This window comes from Petromyzon marinus, chromosome 2 (assembly GCF_048934315.1).
Source record: "Petromyzon marinus isolate PM22_M1 ecotype Great Lakes invasive population chromosome 2, UKy_Petmar_22M1.pri1.0, whole genome shotgun sequence".
Lineage (NCBI taxonomy): Eukaryota > Metazoa > Chordata > Hyperoartia > Petromyzontiformes > Petromyzontidae > Petromyzon > Petromyzon marinus.
In genome coordinates this window covers 22693081-22712670 of record NC_133668.1, presented here as the reverse complement: position 1 = coordinate 22712670, position 19590 = coordinate 22693081, and the positions used below count along the sequence as shown (strand labels likewise).

At 41.4% G+C, this 19590-nt stretch overlaps 1 protein-coding gene across 1 annotated transcript in view; it reads left to right on the top strand.

Moving 5' to 3' along the window:
• The window catches only part of LOC116944932 (uncharacterized), a 58838-nt gene that overhangs the window by 12687 nt on the left and 26561 nt on the right, over positions 1-19590 (top strand). The window contains exons 8-23 of the mRNA XM_032958886.2: positions 406-459; positions 3277-3321; positions 5034-5087; positions 5642-5695; positions 6293-6346; positions 7481-7534; positions 7892-7945; positions 8563-8607; positions 9547-9600; positions 9983-10027; positions 10988-11041; positions 11928-12026; positions 13352-13396; positions 15454-15552; positions 16813-16866; positions 17743-17850. Coding sequence (XP_032814777.1) covers positions 406-459; positions 3277-3321; positions 5034-5087; positions 5642-5695; positions 6293-6346; positions 7481-7534; positions 7892-7945; positions 8563-8607; positions 9547-9600; positions 9983-10027; positions 10988-11041; positions 11928-12026; positions 13352-13396; positions 15454-15552; positions 16813-16866; positions 17743-17850 — 972 coding nt within the window. The remainder of the gene's footprint in view (positions 1-405; positions 460-3276; positions 3322-5033; positions 5088-5641; positions 5696-6292; positions 6347-7480; positions 7535-7891; positions 7946-8562; positions 8608-9546; positions 9601-9982; positions 10028-10987; positions 11042-11927; positions 12027-13351; positions 13397-15453; positions 15553-16812; positions 16867-17742; positions 17851-19590) is intronic.

Genomic DNA, 19590 nt, shown 5'->3' with positions numbered 1-19590 from the left:
ATAATCCATATTTCTGTCCACGTGAACGGCACCTTGTGGAAGAGCCTAATGGCATATTGTCAGTGGAGGGACATCTAGTGATGAATTAATGCAATGGATACATGCATATAGGAGGATGAACAGATCCAAAATGTTTAAAAGTTATACAAACAATGTGATCGTTTTCACATTTTGGTCTAGAATCGATTTGAAATTCGTCAATTAACCTCGCATGATGTGTTTTCATCACTAACCACTGTGAGATCTTGGTGAACATTTAACATTATTTACATTAAAAATTCGTAATACTAAACTCAGGGGTTTATATTCACAATCACTTGATAATTATGCATTGTGTTAAGCATCGTGTCGTCCAAATGCGGCTCAATCTAAGTGTGTTCTTCTGCAATCGTCTTCCATTTACAGAACTTTGCTGCTCAGTACAAGGATCAACCTGGACCACCACCACCCGGACCCCCGGTATGTATTGTTGTCCACCTCAGTCACTGACCAAACACCAGCCCTAATCAGACTCCACACACCAGTTCTAACCAGACTTCATACACCAGTCCTAACCAGACTCTACACACCAGTCCTAACCAGACTCTACACACCAGCCCTAACCAGACTCCATACACTAGTCCTAACCATACTCTACACACCAGCACTAACCAGACTCTACACACCAGTCCTAACCAGACTCCACACACCAGCCCTAACCAGACTCCACATACCAGTCCTAACCAGACTCCACACACCAGCACTAACCAGCCTCTACACACCAACACTAACCAGCCTCTACACACCAACACTAACCAGACTCCACACACCAGCACTAACCAGACTCTACACACCAGTCCTAACCAGACTCCACACACCAGCACTAACCAGACTTTACACACCAGTCCTAAACAGACTATACACATCAGCACTAACCAGACTCTACACACCAGTCCTAACCAGACTCTACACACCAGTCCTAACCAGACTCTACACACCAGCACTAACCAGACTCCACACACCAGCACTAACCAGACTCTACACACCAGTCCTAACCAGACTCCACACACCAGCCCTAACCAGACTCCACATACCAGTCCTAACCAGACTCCACACACCAGCACTAACCAGCCTCTACACACCAACACTAACCAGCCTCTACACACCAACACTAACCAGACTCCACACACCAGCACTAACCAGACTCTACACACCAGTCCTAACCAGACTCCACACACCAGCACTAACCAGACTTTACACACCAGTCCTAACCAGACTCTACACATCAGCACTAACCAGACTCTACACACCAACACTAACCAGCCTCTACACACCAGCACTAACCAGACTCCACACACCAGTCCTAACCAGACTCTACACACCAGCACTAACCAGACTCCACACACCAGCACTAACCAGACTCTACACACCAGCACTAACCAGACTCCACACACCAGCACTAACCAGACTCTACACACCAGTCCTAACCAGACTCCACACACCAGCACTAACCAGACTTTACACACCAGTCCTAACCAGACTCCACACACCAGCACTAACCAGACTCTACACACCAACACTAACCAGCCTCTACACACCAGCACTAACCAGACTCCACACACCAGTCCTAACCAGACTCCACACACCAGCACTAACCAACCTCTACACACCAGCACTAACCAGACTCCACACACCAGTCCTAACCAGACTCCACACACCAGCACTAACCAGACTCTACACACCAGCCCTAACCAGACTCCACACACCAGCCCTAACCAGACTCCACACACCAGCACTAACCAGACTCTACACACCAGTCCTAACCAGACTCCACACACCAGCACTAACCAGACTCTACACACCAACACTAACCAGCCTCTACACACCAACACTAACCAGACTCCACACACCAGCACTAACCAGACTCCACACACCAGTCCTAAACAGACTCTACACATTAGCACTAACCAGACTCTACACACCAACACTAACCAGCCTCTACACACCAGCACTAACCAGACTCTACACACCAACACTAACCAGCCTCTACACACCAACACTAACCAGACTCCACACACCAGCACTAACCAGACTCTACACACCAGTCCTAACCAGACTCCACACACCAGCACTAACCAGACTCTACACACCAGTCCTAACCAGACTCCACACACCAGCACTAACCAGACTCCACACACCAGCACTAACCAGCCTCTACACACCAGCACTAACCAGACTCCACACACCAGCACTAACCAGACTCTACACACCAGTCCTAACCAGACTCCACACACCAGCACTAACCAGACTCTACACACCAGCACTAAACAGACTCCACCCTCTCCATAACCAAACTACACATCAGCCTACAACACTACCATTTGTTGTATAATATAGCAGCTCATAATATTGAGTTGCACACTAACTTATTTATAGTTGGTGTTCAGATCAAATAATGTATGGATGTCATGAAATGTCTTTATTTTTATTAATCTTTCCCACGAAAATATCCCCTGTACACCGAAATTATATTGACAATCTCAATGTATGTACAGAGGGATTTAAATAAATCCATATATTGTTTTATTAATATTTGATGTTCAAAATATACACAATCTACAAATTGTACTGGTCAGCAAATATTTAATTTCACATCTCAGGACATTCAATTAAGAAAACCCATTTTTTTACATTGGCGTTACACTTATTTATTTATGTAAACATATTCGTATTTATTTTTGGCACATTTTTTCAGTTATGTTATGTAAAATTCCATAGCGTTTGGTCTAAAATAGTACGCGGACATGACGATTTTTATTCAATCCCTCTCTAACACACAATTAAACCACATAGCGAGGCACTTGTGAATGTCAGTTCGGTCATAAATTAGTACTATTGTAAGTGCTGTGCACTTTAGCCTAAAATGGACATTCACAGTTGTGACAAAACTGGCAACACACCTTTATTATTCCACGGTCATGATTGTGCTATTCGATCTCGTGATAACCATTGGGCTGTTGTCCTTTTTCCTCAAGCGTATATATTTATGTATGTTGAACTTATTTCGCATCGTGCTAATCGGAGGTGCGGGGCGGGAGGGGGGCAATGAACGGAACACAAAAAGTACTTCTAAAGAAATTAGTTTTCGATATAGATATTGAACGTGTGCAGTGAGTGTTCACACACACAAAAAAAAAACAATATTTGTATTGTTCCCATAGATAGCTGTTGCTGAGACGTTCACGTGGCCGTGGCTAACATGCAACGTGTGTGTGTGTTCTTTTTGTTTTCCGGCAGGGACCCATGGGACCCCGAGGTGCTCCCGGTTCCGTCGGAGCCTCGGTGAGCATCGTCCCCCCACTAACACGATGCTGTCGCCTGCACGCGCTGCACCCTCGCCTCGTGAAGGAGTTCACCCCAATTCAGCGTTCTTTACGTCGTCCGAATGATCGCTGTGGAATTGTTTCAGGGTGGCACTGCTGCAGGATAAATCGCATCTGAAATTACCCACGCAAGTTTGTTAATATAGCGATGTGAAAATTATGTATTTTGAAAAAAATATATTAAGAAAAAAAGCGCTGTGTTCATTTCGTTTGCTTGACGTAAATTTATTTACGTAAAGGTTATTCAAGTAAAGGTTTATTGACCCAGGCCACTCTTGCAAATGAGCCTGTCCTGGTCTCTTGAGTTCTCACCTGATGAAACAAATACATATGATATGAGCTTGCATTGAATTTATAGGATTTGATGTCTGAATAGAATATGATTGCTCTATTGTGTTAGGTTATTTAACATATAACATGTGGGTATAGTGTATCTAATGTATCGAGAGCTGTGTGTTTGGTATGTAGAGTTTCATGTGTTACACTGATTCTCGGTGTGGTTATATGTGGGTGTGCTTCGTGTGATGTACTTTAAGTATTCCATTTTAACTTCCACTTTAAAGTTCACGTTTCATCTGTATGACTATTATAACCAGTTATTTTAAACACACCATATGCTTAACAGTCAAACATCGAATTATAACAGCTTAATTAAACCATACTACATTGCTGATAAGGAAGAAGTAAAGGTGATTTATTTTCAACACGTAAATTGCACAAGTTTGGTACAGTATTAGAACTATTGTCTTTTTAGATTATCTATATGCGTTGGGGAGGCAAGTACTGTGGTGTTATTAATAGTCGGAATATGTGTCATATCAATTGTTGTCTTTTATTCAGCTTCACGTGTAGCTCTGACCCACTGCATCTCTGACCCATTGCCCCCAATGCATCAGTGCTTTCCGCATATTTATTGCACGGTGTAGGCTGGGTGTAAAACAGAATGACTTTACTGGATGAGGCCTTATTGGGCACGTGCTGGGTGGTGAGGGTATTTTGTGGATGCAAGCAGCCAGGACAGAACATTCTCCTCAAGCGCGATTGTCCACAATGTATCATGAAAAAAATTGAAACACAGATCCCACTGTATTAACCCCTTTATCCAGAGCATGATTGTTATACACACCGGCTCGATTAAAATCTTAAAGGAATCATAATTGGCAAAAGGTGACTACCCCCATACACGCATTTGGTCAGTTCTAGATAATTACTGATCTCTGTTTGCTGGTTAATGAGCCTGTTAGTTTAGAGGCATGCATGTCTTCTACCGAGTGTATCCTGAAATGGACCAAAAAGGTTAATGCGGCTGGGTCAATTATAATCTGAGTGGACTGGATTTGGCCTTGTGTTGTCTCAGTGGTTTCATTGATGGCACAATATTGCACGTTGGCCTGATGAACATCTTTAGAATCTAGTGTTTGCATTGAATGCCAATGCTGTCAGTATGGTATGGTGCACTGATATTGTGGACATATCAAACTACCCCCCCCCCCCCCCACACTTTTGGGGTTTAGTTTTAAGAAAGGTCTTTGCACAACGTGATGTAGATGTAACTTAACGACCACAGCTGTGATGGTCATAGGGCTTGTTTTTCTTCCGCAGGCCTTTGCACACATGTGTATTAGTATGTGTAGGCCTGTGTGTACTAACCTACCTCGTGTGCATCCATAGGGCCCAGCTGGATACCAAGGAGCCCCTGGTGAGCCTGGCAGTCTGGGACCACCTGTGAGTGTACAACTGAGACCTCTAGCTCTCGCGTTATTCAGTCCAGCAGAATGTGTTATCATTACACGATCGTTAACTACCATATTCATAACAAATACACTATATTTGTACTGATCAATGATCAAGTTTTGAATATAATTTTCATTGAGCTAAAAATATGAGTTGATCATTCAATTTAAATATAATATAATTATTTCTTTCGGGAAATTATGTCAAATACCAGCTCAATCTATCTTTCTATCAAATACTATGTCAAATGGTAAATGTATTTTTGCTAAAAAACATTGATGGAATGAGAGCCCTGTATATTTATAGCATTACTATTTACATTTTATTACGAATGATCATTCTCATTGCTATTTACATTTTAATACGAATGATCATTCCCATTTTCTATTCAGCAAGGAATAGATTATGTACAGCGCAATGACTTGTTCATCAGTTCATTGCCGTGGGTAGTTGACTTCGCATTATGTGCTGTTCAATGGAATAATAATACAACACCTGCCTTCAAAATGTAACCATTCAATCTTCAACTTTGTGTCGCATTTCAGGGCCCAGTCGGACCTCCAGGTCCCCCAGGCGCTGTTGGCAAGAATGGAGATGATGTAAGTGAAATGAGCCATGGAAAATAGGCCGCATGTCCTCAATAAATAAATAACTAAATCACTTACATTTTCTTGCTGTGGTTTTCACACCTGATGATGATGATTGCTTGTGTTGCAGTCGAAACGTCGTGAGAATATTATTGTTTTATATTTTTTTATTATTTTATTGTTTACCCTTCTACGTGGTGACTTTACCGAAAGAACCAAGAATACGAATCCCTGCAGTCACGAAAGCTTTAAATAAAAATTTAACTTACACTTAAGTTATACCACCGCGTAGGTTTTTTGCGATTTCTCTGTATCGCTCTCTGATGTGTTGTTGGATTGCACCACATGTTGTTCGGCACGATGTCCAACGTTTCGCTCCACGTGCCTGGAGCTTCTCTGTAAGCTTGGAGCTTCTCCGGTAAGCTCCCGGCACATGGAGCTAAACGTCAGGCGTGTTGCAGAACGACGCACGGTACAATCTTAAGACATATCGGGGAGATTTTTTTTTTACTTAACTTATTTTTCACTGACTACCGTTAGCCATTGTATAGCACATATATACAGTTACGTTGGTGTCACCCTCGCTGATGTACTGCTGATGCTTTGCAGGGTGAGGCTGGCCGTGCAGGCAGGAATGGAGAGCGAGGATTGCCCGGTGCTCAGGTACGTGATGGAACTATGACCAAGGCCACATGTACTGAAGGTTCCAGGTCAACAATAAACACTTCACATTGTTGAATCAGCAGTCTTTGTAAACACATTTATCTAATGTTGTAATATAATGTGCGACACCAAGTAAAAATGGTGTAATCGCTGAGATCTGTAGGTTGATCGTCACCCTTAATTCCATCCACTATGGTGAAACCACCATGTAATTATTGCCCTTGTTAAGTATCACACACCAACATACAATGTGCTGACAGCACACTGGTTTCATTGCAGAGTCGTTAACAAGTGGTACACCATATATGGATTACATAACTGTCAAACCCCTTATCAGCGCCTACCTTTTTTCAGACCAACTCAGACCACCTTATTGGTCACCCCGTGCCCTTATAAATCTCAACGTTCATCCTACAAAGTCCCGTCACAAGGGAGAAACACTAACAAATAGACAACAAAAAATTTCCCGTATTGAAACGGCTGTACGCCGTATGGACCTGAAAACTCAATTTCCCTGTACAAGAATACGGGGTGACTTGTATGGGTTTACAGGTATAGGATTGCAGGGGCACTTACAAGAAAAATGCGAACTGTATCATCCTCACATCATCACGATCCATGGGCAGACAGCCCTTAGGTGTCCACTGCACATTTTGTAACGTTTCCACTTGTGCCAATATGCTCAAGTAGTGCCACATCTTTCTGGCACCAATCTCTCATGTTGTTGTCAAGCCGTTCTCTGTCAGGTCTTCCTCTCTTTCCGGTCCCTTACATTTTTCCAAACAACGCAATTCTAATTTTGCTGCTCTTGTCCATCCTACACATGTGTCCAAATAGTTCCAGTTTCCTGCTCATCACTGCCTGCATCGTCAGGGCTTCTTCTATGCGCAGCTTTTTTTCTTACTTCCATTACATAGATTCACAAACTCTATCGCAAATATTCATTACCCACGTAATTTCAGCGTATGAGATATTGCCACAGCTATGCAACCGACCCAACATTTGGAGTTTAAGATGTAACCATAGGTGGTACATAGCCTCTGCATTCACTGTGACTGTTCGCTTGAGGTCACTGGTTAAGTTCAAGTGGTATGAGAGTGCTCGGTTGACATGGCTGATGTTTGTCTTCGGCAGGGAGGTCGTGGGTTCCCAGGAACCCCTGGTCTTCCCGGCATCAAGGGAAGCAGGGTAAGTTAATTTACTGGAATCACCACACTGCTGAGGTTCACCCTGCTGTGCGATGCTTCAGTCATTCCCAAACTCTTTAGAGCCGCTTTTTGTGTTTAGTTCGCTGTCCTTCCCTGCACCTCCCATTAGCACGGTTGGCTATGTATGGTGCAAAGAAGCCCAATATCATACATACTAACCTTAAAACAAAGCAGTGCAACAAATGCACTTTTATCCTTAACTTTCGAACGTAACGAAATATGAATTTGTTTATTTTAAAAAATATATATATACCCCCATAATAAACGCTTTTGACGGCAGTATTTTTTTAAAATGTCACTGTTGGGTTCTGCGAACTGACGTTGCCTTCCGTTGCAGGGCTTCAACGGAAAAGATGGAGGGAAGGGAGAGACCGGTGCTGCTGGAGCAAGGGTGAGGACTGTCATCATTGCTCACGAAAATCCGGAGATAGCTTGGTGTTGGTTACTCTTGTAAAACTAACTCACACACACACTACAATAGCACCTGCAGCTGTGGTTAGATTTACTGCGCACGGTGAAGTGCAATCAAACAACCCCAATAACCAACACAATGTGAAGAGGGCCTCTGTCCAGCAGTAGATTCACAAATCTACTACTTAATATGTTTCAGCACAAAGAAGACCTCACATGAGAATGAAATTAATATATATATATCCTAACCCTTTGTAGTGCGCCAAAATATGCATCCGCACATCATTTCTGATGTAGTTCTTTGTGGGTTTGGGTAATAACAAAAAATAAATGGTTCAGTTTTGTAATGTTGGGAATATTAAGAATGGTATATTCTAACGTGGGGATTGGGTGGGGATGCAATGGTCAGTCCCTGTTATGAACACGGTGACCTGAGTTCGATTCCTGGCGACGGTGGAGGGTAAAATCTGACCATGGACTGCAGTGGATTGACAGAGGGCTGTTCATTATTATTATTATCACGACCTATTCCATGGTGCATTGAAAAATATTGTTGATGTTCATTTTTATAACATGCTTCCATTATCTCTTTTACAGGGAGAGTCCGGTAGCCCTGGCGCGAATGGTGGACCAGGCGCAGCGGTACGTGATTTGTATAAGTGGCATATGCTCGCTGTGAAGACGAAGGAGCTATAAGTACATCGGATGGCAGACTTGCAGTGAATCACTCATTCATGATTTTAAAAAAGGGCAAGCTTTCTTGCGCTGGTTAATGTAATCCAATTAAAGTTATTACAATACACTGTCGTTTAACATCATCAAATTGACTTGTGAAAAAGAGCTTCATAGCTCATCGGATTCCTCCAGTCTAAATAAATGTTCTGATTCTTAACTTTCGAGGCTGTTTTCTCACGTGATGTGATGCCCTCTTAGACTATGAGGGCTCTAAAGATAATTTTCATTTGCTTATTGACATGAGTCGGATAGCATCGTTGAGATAACGTTACTTGTCAAAAAGGTAAAAAAGATGCTTTGTTCTGGACCTAACATGGGTAACCAATGAATTGACACATACTCAGAATAGTTCATCCTACTTAGAGTACTTAAATAGCTACTTTTTAGCTTTTTGTGTATATCTCAATTTAAATGAAATAATGTATTTGTGGATTGTTTTGGTATGCTGATGTTTATAATCAAGCATATTACGATAATGAAATTAATAATAGTACCGATATGCTTTCAGACAAAGTTTGTCAATCTGTACACATTACCAGCCGCGACACGTCGATGAAAAGCGTGTACATTCACGAACAAAATGGAACAATATTTTAAACAGAAGAGTTGAACAATAGTTGGTACCAAAAAAACGAAAACACGCATTGAGAGATGCAATGCATGAAATTATACTGAGATACAGAAAGTGGAGTGCATGTATCAGGGGCTTAACATTTGTGTGCACCTGCATTATATTTTGTCCGTGGCAGTCACCTGGATGAAGGGTGCTTTATGCGTTGCTGTGGTATCACCTCGACTGCGCTGTGCTGCTATATGTGGTGCTCATCTGTATCATCTGTATTTCAGGGCCCACGGGGTTCGCCTGGCGAGAGGGGCCGTACAGGACCCAATGGCCCTGCTGTGAGTTGACCTTCAACCGACGTCATACACATGGGTGTATACGTATACACCCAAATCATATACCGCATATTTCTATACATTCCGTTGTGTTTTTTACAGTGGTATCTTGTTCGTGTTTTTTTTGTTTGTTTGCTGTAACCAAGTTTCTATGGTGTTGAAAAATTCCCCATAGAAAGTTTGCATTTATTGCAAAAATGGGATTTAACTGTATGTTAAATTATCACAGGTATCGATAGACCTAACTGGCTTAGTACAAACTTCTACGGGTCCTTGTGTTGTTTGTTCCCTACTCTAACGACTCGTCAAGGTTCACGTACACTTCCCTACGACTCCTGCTGCATGTTTCATGAGTGTTGGCCTGCGTTTGTGTGTCATCTTGCAGGGAGCACGTGGTAACGATGGGCAGAGCGGTCCCCCAGGGCCCAGGGTAAGCATAAGCAGCTCATGAGCATTACAACAAAGCTAAGGCAGTCCACGTTGAATTTATGTGTTTTCCCAGATTGTCTGTAAAAGTGTTACGGATCAGGGGGTGTTAAAGAATGAATTCATCAAACTCCTAGGGGGGGCATACATTTCAAACAACACATACACGAAGCGTGTATAAAGCACTCGACCTTCATGCATTATGCATAAGACCATCAGGAGTTCCTGAAGACTCACACTGTCGTCCTCTTTTACGATAATTTTTTTAGTGGCATTGTGGTCCTCATTTACAGATTTTATCCTAGAGGGCAGCGGTCATCATTGCAGGAGGTCTGCAAGAGGGTAAAGGGTCCTTAGTCTAAGAGAAGTTGAAACCTGTGTTATAGGTGCATTGATGTTTTCCGTACCTTAATTTGATTCCTATTAGGGAATTAATATCTGTTGGTTAATTTACTTATGTACATCATTTTTGCATGTTTATAAAATGTTTAATACATATAATTGCCATCCTCAATTATTTAAAAACAGACTTCGTTCAAATATGTCTTAAAAGGGTTTTTTTTTTTTTTAGCAAACAGGGTTAATATCTCAACAAACAGAAATCGAACAATAATATGACCGATTGCAAAATACCAACATCTCCTCTACTGAACTCACAAATTGCAAACGATCTGGGTTAGCTCAACTGCAAGGGCAAAATTAATTATGGCATCATAAGACATTTGTAGATGGTTATGACATGGGATTGCCTTCATCCAGCAGTGAACTGGTTATGGCTGTTAATAATGAAAAATATCTGCGTGTATAGGATTGATTCTCCTCTGCCCATCTCCCCTGTCCCCAAAACAAGGAAAATATAAACTGGCTTATCTCAGGACAACAAATACACAACTTGGAGTGATACATGAGATTGTCCTTCGGCTTGAGGTGTCTGTCATAAGTCTGTGTTCATTTTTCCAAACAGGGACCCAATGGACCCACTGGCCCAGCTGGTTTCCCCGGTCCTCCAGGACCCAAGGTGGGTGAGACGATAGCAATAACATATTTAGTGCATTTGTAATAGAATACTAGATCAAGAGGAAAATGTCATTATGGCCAAAGCCAAATGATGTCCCCCGAAAACTATTTGGTCAATGTAAGGATCTCACTGTTCATATAATCATTGACATGAGGCTCATCTACATGGGAAGCGCTGAGCCAGTGTTGAAAACAGTTCTGTTTGAACACTCACAGTACATTATGAAAGAATAACAAAGCTTTATGGTTATTTCACAAGTCGTGTAAGGTGTTATTGAGGCAATATTAACTTTATTTAAAGACCTCACACTGCATTGAAGTAGATTACCTCTTCTCTGTGGCCGTTTCTATAATTTTCCTAAAGAGTTTATTTCTTAAAATGCTTTACGTCGTGTTTCTCCGAGACTGCTTAAACAAGGAAACAGCATGACCAAAGGTTTTTGATCTCCAAATGCTACGTGGCCCAAAAGCTCTATGTGCCCTTTTGTAAATGCTAATATAGCTCTGGGTTGCCACCTGCCCTAATTTTTCCAGAATGTTCTTATTTTCGAGGTAGCTGTCGTGATACATCTGTCATTGTTCCTGGGAAACAAAAGTCCCATTTTTTTCCCATTTGAATAATAATTATAATACACCACTTGAGGCAACGCATTGAAATCCGGTTGTGCTTTTATTAAATATTCTTCTTCCCGTGGTCTCTCCTGGATTTTTGGTACCTCAGAGACCCCAAATTGACTTATGACATGATGTCACACCTTATAATATGTTTCAGTGCTTGACCGTTCCAATTCCTTGAGAAGCCTACTTGGTGTCTAGATCGCGACCATCCGTACAGACGTTGAATCTTGATGAGGGCCTATCTGTGTGTGTGTGTCGCGCATTCACAGGGTGACACAGGAGGACCTGGAGCTCGTGGGCCTGATGGGGCGCAGGGTCAACGTGGAGAGCCTGGAGCCTCAGGCCCTGCAGGACCTGCTGGGCCTGCCGTGCGTCAAAGCAGTGACACTGCATCTCCTGAGCGGCCACACCACTCACAAAGAATCCTTTCCTGCACTCACACATCAGAGTTTGCATCATGAGGAAGCAGGGCTATTACATCTTCTTGGTCCTTTCGGTAAAGTCACGTAGAAGGGGAAAAAAAAACATAATAGGATAAAATTATCACGACGTTTCGGCCACAACACAAGCAGGTGAAGAAACAGAACTGTCGGGAAGACAGTTCTGTTTCTTCACCTGAGGACGGCTGCTTGTGTTGTGGCCGAAACGTCGTGATAATTTTATTTTATTATGTTTTATTTTTATTATTTTATTATTTCCCTTCTACGTGACTTTACCGAAAGAACCAAGAAGATGAATCCATGTAGTCACGAAAGCTTTAAATCAAAAGGGCTATTACAATTCAGCATTATCAATAAATCACACTTCATTATTATTTGGAAGAATATTGTTTAATAATAATTGAAAAAATTAGAAGATCTTATCAATCAGCTTTTCAATCATGTTACTTGTTTAAATTAATTGCTATTGATGTTGTGTAATCACAATAATAATCCAACCCGAGTATACATTTTGTCGTGCTATATTTAACACGAATTAATGTAAGTTCCACGACTCGTAAAATCTGTATCTTAAACTATATACAATCTCTCTGGTTCTTTCGGTAAAGTCACATAGATAGAAAAAATAATAACATAAAATAAAACACGACGTTTCGATCCCAACACAAGCGTCCGTCTTCAGGTGACGTTTTAGGTGAAGACGGACGCTTGTGTTGCGATCAAAACGTCGTGTTTTATTTTATGTTATTATTTTTTCTACCTACGTGACCGAAACGTCGTGTTTTATTTCATTTGATTATTTTTTCTACCTACGTGACTTTACAGAAAGAACCAGAGAGTATGGATTCCTGCAGTCACGACAGCTTCAAATTAAGACTATATATATTGTTCAGTGTCTGTTAGCCAGAGATACTTGCATTAATCTGATCAATTGAAGCACTGCTGTAGTGTGGTGGTCATGGTATTTAAGAACACAATAAAAACTAGATCCCTTGTGGAAAAGTATAACAAATACAATTAATGCAAACCCACCAAATCCTTCGTACTGTACTCCACCATACAAATGCCATCATTACTAATACTGATTACCAAGCTCCACACAAATCCGATTACCCAATTCAAATGGGAGGTATGAAGAATTCAGTAATAATTATCAGAATTTAAGAATGATTCAATCGTGCTGCTATTGGCACCCATGAATTGAAAATATTGTTGGGTTTTCAAAGCTGTGATTATTTTGTGATGTCTTTCAGGGTCTGGCAGGATCTGATGGCGGTGTTGGAGCCAAAGGTGCTGCTGTAAGTCGACAAATCAAACTATTTGCAAAAAATAATTCACAATTTACACATAAATCTAATACTGACACGCTGTGTTATGACGCTGAGCTTCATAATAAAGAGGGGTGGAGCTTCTGCAGTTTAGCATACGACTTAAAACACAGGTTAAGAATAAATACTCGATTTTAAACACGTGCTCGATGATGTGAGCATTGTGCTGTTCCAGCTGTTGTGCGTGTACTCTGCATCATGCTAACACAAATATATATTATCTCTTCGTAATTCTCAGATAGCATTAAATAGAAATGTGTAAGTCCCACACAAGCGTAAATAAACATCAAGGTAAATGTGCTTACGTGACTTATAGTAAATATACATTTGGTGGTGCACTCTAGCTTTAGTATACTGCAAACATTTTCGGACATATTATCAAATGCGTGTGTGAGAGAATGTCCATTTAATATGGAAGAGGCTGGGAACTAATTGCGTTTTATTGCTTGCCAGTTTTATGTTAATTAGGTACTGTATTTATTACGGTATAACACCTGCTGGGAATGATGCTTAATATGCATCATCCCACCATGCAGGTAGTTAATTACCATAAAATGTCCCTCATGAGCTGGTGGCTGAAAATAAAATAACAATGTTCACTTTTGCAAAGCATCATTTTCACCCAGATATTCAAAGTGCTCCTGATAAGAGTACGGTTAAAATAATGTGTTCCTTTGCAAATGGGGCCTATAAAGCATGGCTATATAAAATGATGAAAACATAATTAGAGATAAATACCAGGATAATTATGCCAAGTAAAGGGGTTAACATTTAAGGAAGTGAGTAGGGCAAATGGTTATATGTTTAGTATGTAAAACTGAGGCCAGTTTAATATCGGTCAGTGATAAAACAATAATTAAACTAAATAATTATATTTCAGATTAACATTTTTGTAACTGTAAATATGTGTAATTAGTATAATATTTTAAGGAGTGTAATACATATACTGTATATATCAGTATAATGTATATTACTTGGGCCAATAAATAGTGTATAGATTATCCTCCTGCTGAAGGTATGCTTACATATGAATTTTTCTTTTATTTGTGGGTGAATCGGTATGAACAAAACACAATCAACACACCATGATAACACGAGTATGTAAACGCTGGGTCATTTTCCTTTACAATCATCACCTCCTGCACCTGCTATGGCTCAACATCACATGGACGCTGTCCCTTTTGTGTTTGTGCGGTGCTCTCATTACTTTTCACTAAATCCTGCGATAATAGAAAATCGCACGAGTCATTTATAGAATTGTAAGCTTGTCCTGGCTGTAATGGCTGCTTTTGTTTGGCATGATCAGAATGCGTTTGCTCAATCACCAACTCTCCCGTTTGTGATAAGGAGCCATACAAACGTGTATGAACTACTCTCTCTCTGCTTTTGTATATTATGCATAAAACCATCAGCAGTTCCTAAAGACGTGCACTATTGATCCTCTTTTATAATCTACAGATGGAACGACAAGCGGCAGGCAGAAAGAGGATGACACGCATGAGAGAACAAATGCATATTAGAGGCATCATATTGAATCAAACATAATAGTGGGCTTGAGTCAGACGCATTGCTAAAAGGGATGATAGCCACTGGACGAGACTGGTTAGGGGATGGCAGCCAGAGGAGGGAACACGCCTTTGGGGACATCCCTCTGCGGAGAGGGATTGATAAGATTTATTTATGTGCAGGAGTAAGATAGATTGAAGATAGTTGATACTTGACAGCTGCTGATTATGAGTGTATAGTGAATTATCTAACATAGTAAATAGTACAATTGCCTTATCCTAATTCTTAGGTACCCTTTATATATACACATAGAAAATATTATCTATAACATGGTGCATGTGTGTATACCCAGTTGTGCATATTTAATGGCGATGTCTTTTTTATTACTCCCCACATAATTTTCATTTTGGCAAATGAGTTCACTTGTTATATTTCCAATGCCAGCGCGTGCATGTGGATGTGTGAGAGAAAAAAAACATTTGACTAATCGGGTACATTTCTCTTTCTGTGCATATCACCAGGGTGCCCCTGGCATGGCTGGTGCCCCAGGTTCCCCAGGAAGCGTTGGTGGCCCAGGAGCTGCCGGATCAGTCGGACCGCCCGGCCCCAGGGGTGCCAGTGTAAGCCATCTTTCGATCACAAAGACAAATGCAAAGATTCCCCTATATCCTTCGAAGACTGTAGGGCCATGAGCTGTTAGCGAGCGCCGATGAAGGCCGGCGCGGCACACAAGGGGGTGCGTGGCCATCACCACGCCCAGCCGCCTTTGTCTCCCCGGTGGTGATGTTTACATTCCGCACTCGTTTGATGCTGAGTCGATCTAGGAGAGGCCCAGGACCGTTTTAGATAATCGTCCCTGGTGTTGGCCGTGAGCAGAAAACTTTCCATCTTCCATTAGCCACAATACAAACAATGGCCTTAGTTTTTAATTCAATCTAAAACCCGAACCTGTTGATACATTTAAAACATAACCTTAGCTTTCATGTTAAAATCTAATCCCTGCCTATTTACAAATATTGAGTATTCGAGTCAAGGTTCAGACTAATACTGTTGCCATACCACCAGCCTCAAGTCTAGCATTATGTTCAAGCGACTGGCATCAAAGGAAGATTTTGAGGTTTCAACTGTTTGGAACTCTTTAAGAAATACTCATTTTGATGGTTCTGTCAATCCGTCTTAAATATTGAGATGTTTTGTTCCCCCTTATTGATACAAAAAACAGTTCTGATTTTGAGATAACATGTTATTGTGGATGTTATTTTATGTATAAGGTAGCAGAAGCAGTATTTGTATACTTGCATTTTCCTATTAAAGGAGTATGAATTTGTATCCATTCTTATTACTAGGGCATAATATCCATATCCCATATTTTAAAATCAACATTTTTTTGTTATGGCTTTATCTCAGAAGTACCAAACACAACATGAAACCTGAATGCATTTGAACAATTTTACGTCCAGTTACTTAATATTAAACCTACCTTTGGTTAAATGCATTTTATCCAAATTTTACTTTGAAATGTAGCATTTTTATGTTGTTTTTACTTAACATAAACGGCAACCTGGTCAAACAAAGAATTACGTGTCGTCACTTTAAAATAATACTCTAATAATAACCATAGCATGTGTTTCCATCTGTTATCCACTATTTGACTACCCATCAGTTTATACTTGCATAACCCTGTTAATTACTGCCCCCATAATAGGTTTGAGGCCTGTCATTCCTTAGCACTCTGGGCAGCCACCCTGATCACCCAACCCTGTGACAGTTTGTGGATGCCAAGGCAAAGAGTGTGGCTTAGTGTTTCCCAGCACCGTAATAACGTGGCAGGTAGTGTAATACTGTGTGTGCTGACTGCTTTGGTGTCTTTGTCCGTGCAGGGAGAGCCTGGCCTGAATGGAAACAAGGGAGAGCCTGGTGCCAAGGGTGACCCTGTGAGTATGGTGACACCTACGTCTGTAAATAATTTCAAACAGAAAAAAAAGATGACCCAGGAGACATTGCGTGAGTAAGGAACTTTATTGTAGCTTAGGTATGAATGGACACGCAATATTCGTGGCATACTTTGGCAGATAGACAATGTGTATTCTGTTTTGAAAAATATGAGAGCTTGCCACCAATCAATAGGCATCTGCTTGGCTGCATACCCATATCTATATGTTTCTGTAAGTCACGTGACTTACTCTGTCTGATTGGCTGCAGGCAATCGGACATAGTAAGTCACATGATTTATGAAAAAATTAGATATGGCCATGGTTTGGGTAGTCATGTCGTCCCATCACGTGTGGTGACATAATCTGCAATCCACTGTTTTCGCTTTATTCATTGTGTACTTTGCACTTGTTGTGGTATTCAGTTATGGTATAAATATTGTTACCACTGCAAACGAAAACCTACCCCGTGATAAGTGGCATTTACATTCGAAAGACTAATTTGGGTTCGCTTCAGGTACCCCAGGTCACGGTATGCATGTGCATTACTGCCGATCTATAGGACAGTAGTGACAATTCATGCATACAACTAAATTCGTACAATATAATTGTCCGTACGCAATAAGTTTTCGAATTTTGCATCATAGAGTGAGAACGGGAGTAACAGCTAAGGGGGCAACATGTTTAAGAAAAACAGACATAGCCCAACAAGATTGGGCTGCACTTGAAACGCTGTATCTTCATTTAGCTAGAAAACGTACCTACCCCCATCCTTTGGTACGCAGAAAACAATGCACCGCTTGCGAGCGTGGGTCCAGCGATGCGAACGATGTGTGTCCTGTTTGTCATCTCCCCCACGCTTTCACCTTGCGTCAACAGGGCCCATCTGGGAGTGCGGGTCCTTCTGGCCCGACAGGAGCAGCCGGCAAGCGTGGAGGTCGTGGAGAGCCTGGATCCGGAGGTCCACCCGGCCCCGTTGGCGAGAGGGTAAGAGGCGGTTCTTACGTGTTTCAGACGCGCGCTCTCAAATGCTTTGTTATGAAATCGCAGGTTTACTCGCGATGGACCTCCTCGGTGAAGGGCTTTTTGAAGAAGGCACGCGACAATGAACGTGCAATGTCCGTCGCGCGCTGCTAATACGAAGAAAAATACTTATCAAGCGTATTGATGTCCAGTGAGATTTCCATCGTTACACAGTTTCAATATTTAAAAAAAAAAAATTGCAAACACTGATAACATCAGCCAAATGGGCTTATGAGAATGGTTTATGCATGGGACAAGACGCCATCATAACAGCACGCTAAATTTGTATAAAATTCTCACATTAATATGATCGTTATCCTTTTCATTTTATTTCACATAGATATACAAGCGACTGTGTAGGATGTATTTCAGGACTGGTAAAAAAAAAATTGTCTCTGTACTTTTAAGAACCTGGAAAAAAAAACTAACAAATATAAACTCACAATATAGACCGAAACAACAATAGTATAACTAGCCTTCAATCCAAAGGCTTAATAAACTATTGTATATTAATACAACTGTCGGTTGAAAACGCAAGTTGAACTCACTATTCAATAATCTGGAAAATTACTCGGAAAGTGTCCGATCTCATCAGATCTCACAACGGACACGGCTTGTATGGGTGGCCACCCTGCAGCTTTGAATGTCGAAATCGTGGGCAGCAGAGGGCAGTACAACAAAACAGAATGACGCCCTGTGCGATGCTCCTCACTTTCACCAACTCCGAATGACCAGCACGGTGAAGTATGGTCAAATAACCCCCATTACTTGGACAGTATGGGGAGACCCCCATCCATTGGACTGACAAAATATCTGTGCATGTACCAAATCAGATCTTACCTCAACCAAACTTAGTAGATTATTGCTCGGAAATGTGGATTCCAATGCCTCGCGGTACACATAGTATATAGGAAAAGGTTAAAAGAGATTATGCAGGTCATGGCAAAGGTACAATTGGTGGTGGTTGCGGACTAGCCCTGTGTTAGCTTGGGACCTGCATACTTTGCTTTGTAAAAAAAAAGATGTGGGTTGAGTGTTCCACATCCAGTGATGGTGCTGGCCGATTGGGAGCCCTAAGCAGAAATTATTTAGTGGGGCCCCCTTTCAATGAATGGATATCCTCATGAGATGACAAAATACAGTATATAGATAATATGTATAGGTGTAGTGAGATAACAGAAATATAGACAAATATAGATAGGTATTGAAAATAAAGAAGGATGTGGACAAGATAGAGTTGAGATAGATTAAGTGGCATGTGCTATGTTCGTAAGCTCATTTTCTTTACTAGCATCATTTTAGTTAATATTTAATGCACCCATATTTTTGTTGATTAATCCGGGGACCTTGTGTCACTTGAGTCCCTGAGCTTTTGTCTTGGTTCGTTTATGCCAAGCGTCGCCACTGGCCACACCACCAATGACCTTGAGCATTGTGTTCTGCTCGCTGCCAATGACCTTGAGCATTGTGTTCTGCTCGCTGCCAATGACCTTGAGCATTGTGTTCTGCTCGCTGCCAATGACCTTGAGCATTGTGTTCTGCTCGCTGCCAATGACCTTGAGCATTGTGTTCTGCTCGCTGCCAATGACCTTGAGCATTGTGTGCTGCTCGCTGCCAATGACCTTGAGCATTGTGTTCCGCTCGCTGCCAGTGACCTTGAGCATTGTGTTCTGCTCGCTGCCAATGACCTTGAGCACTGTGTTC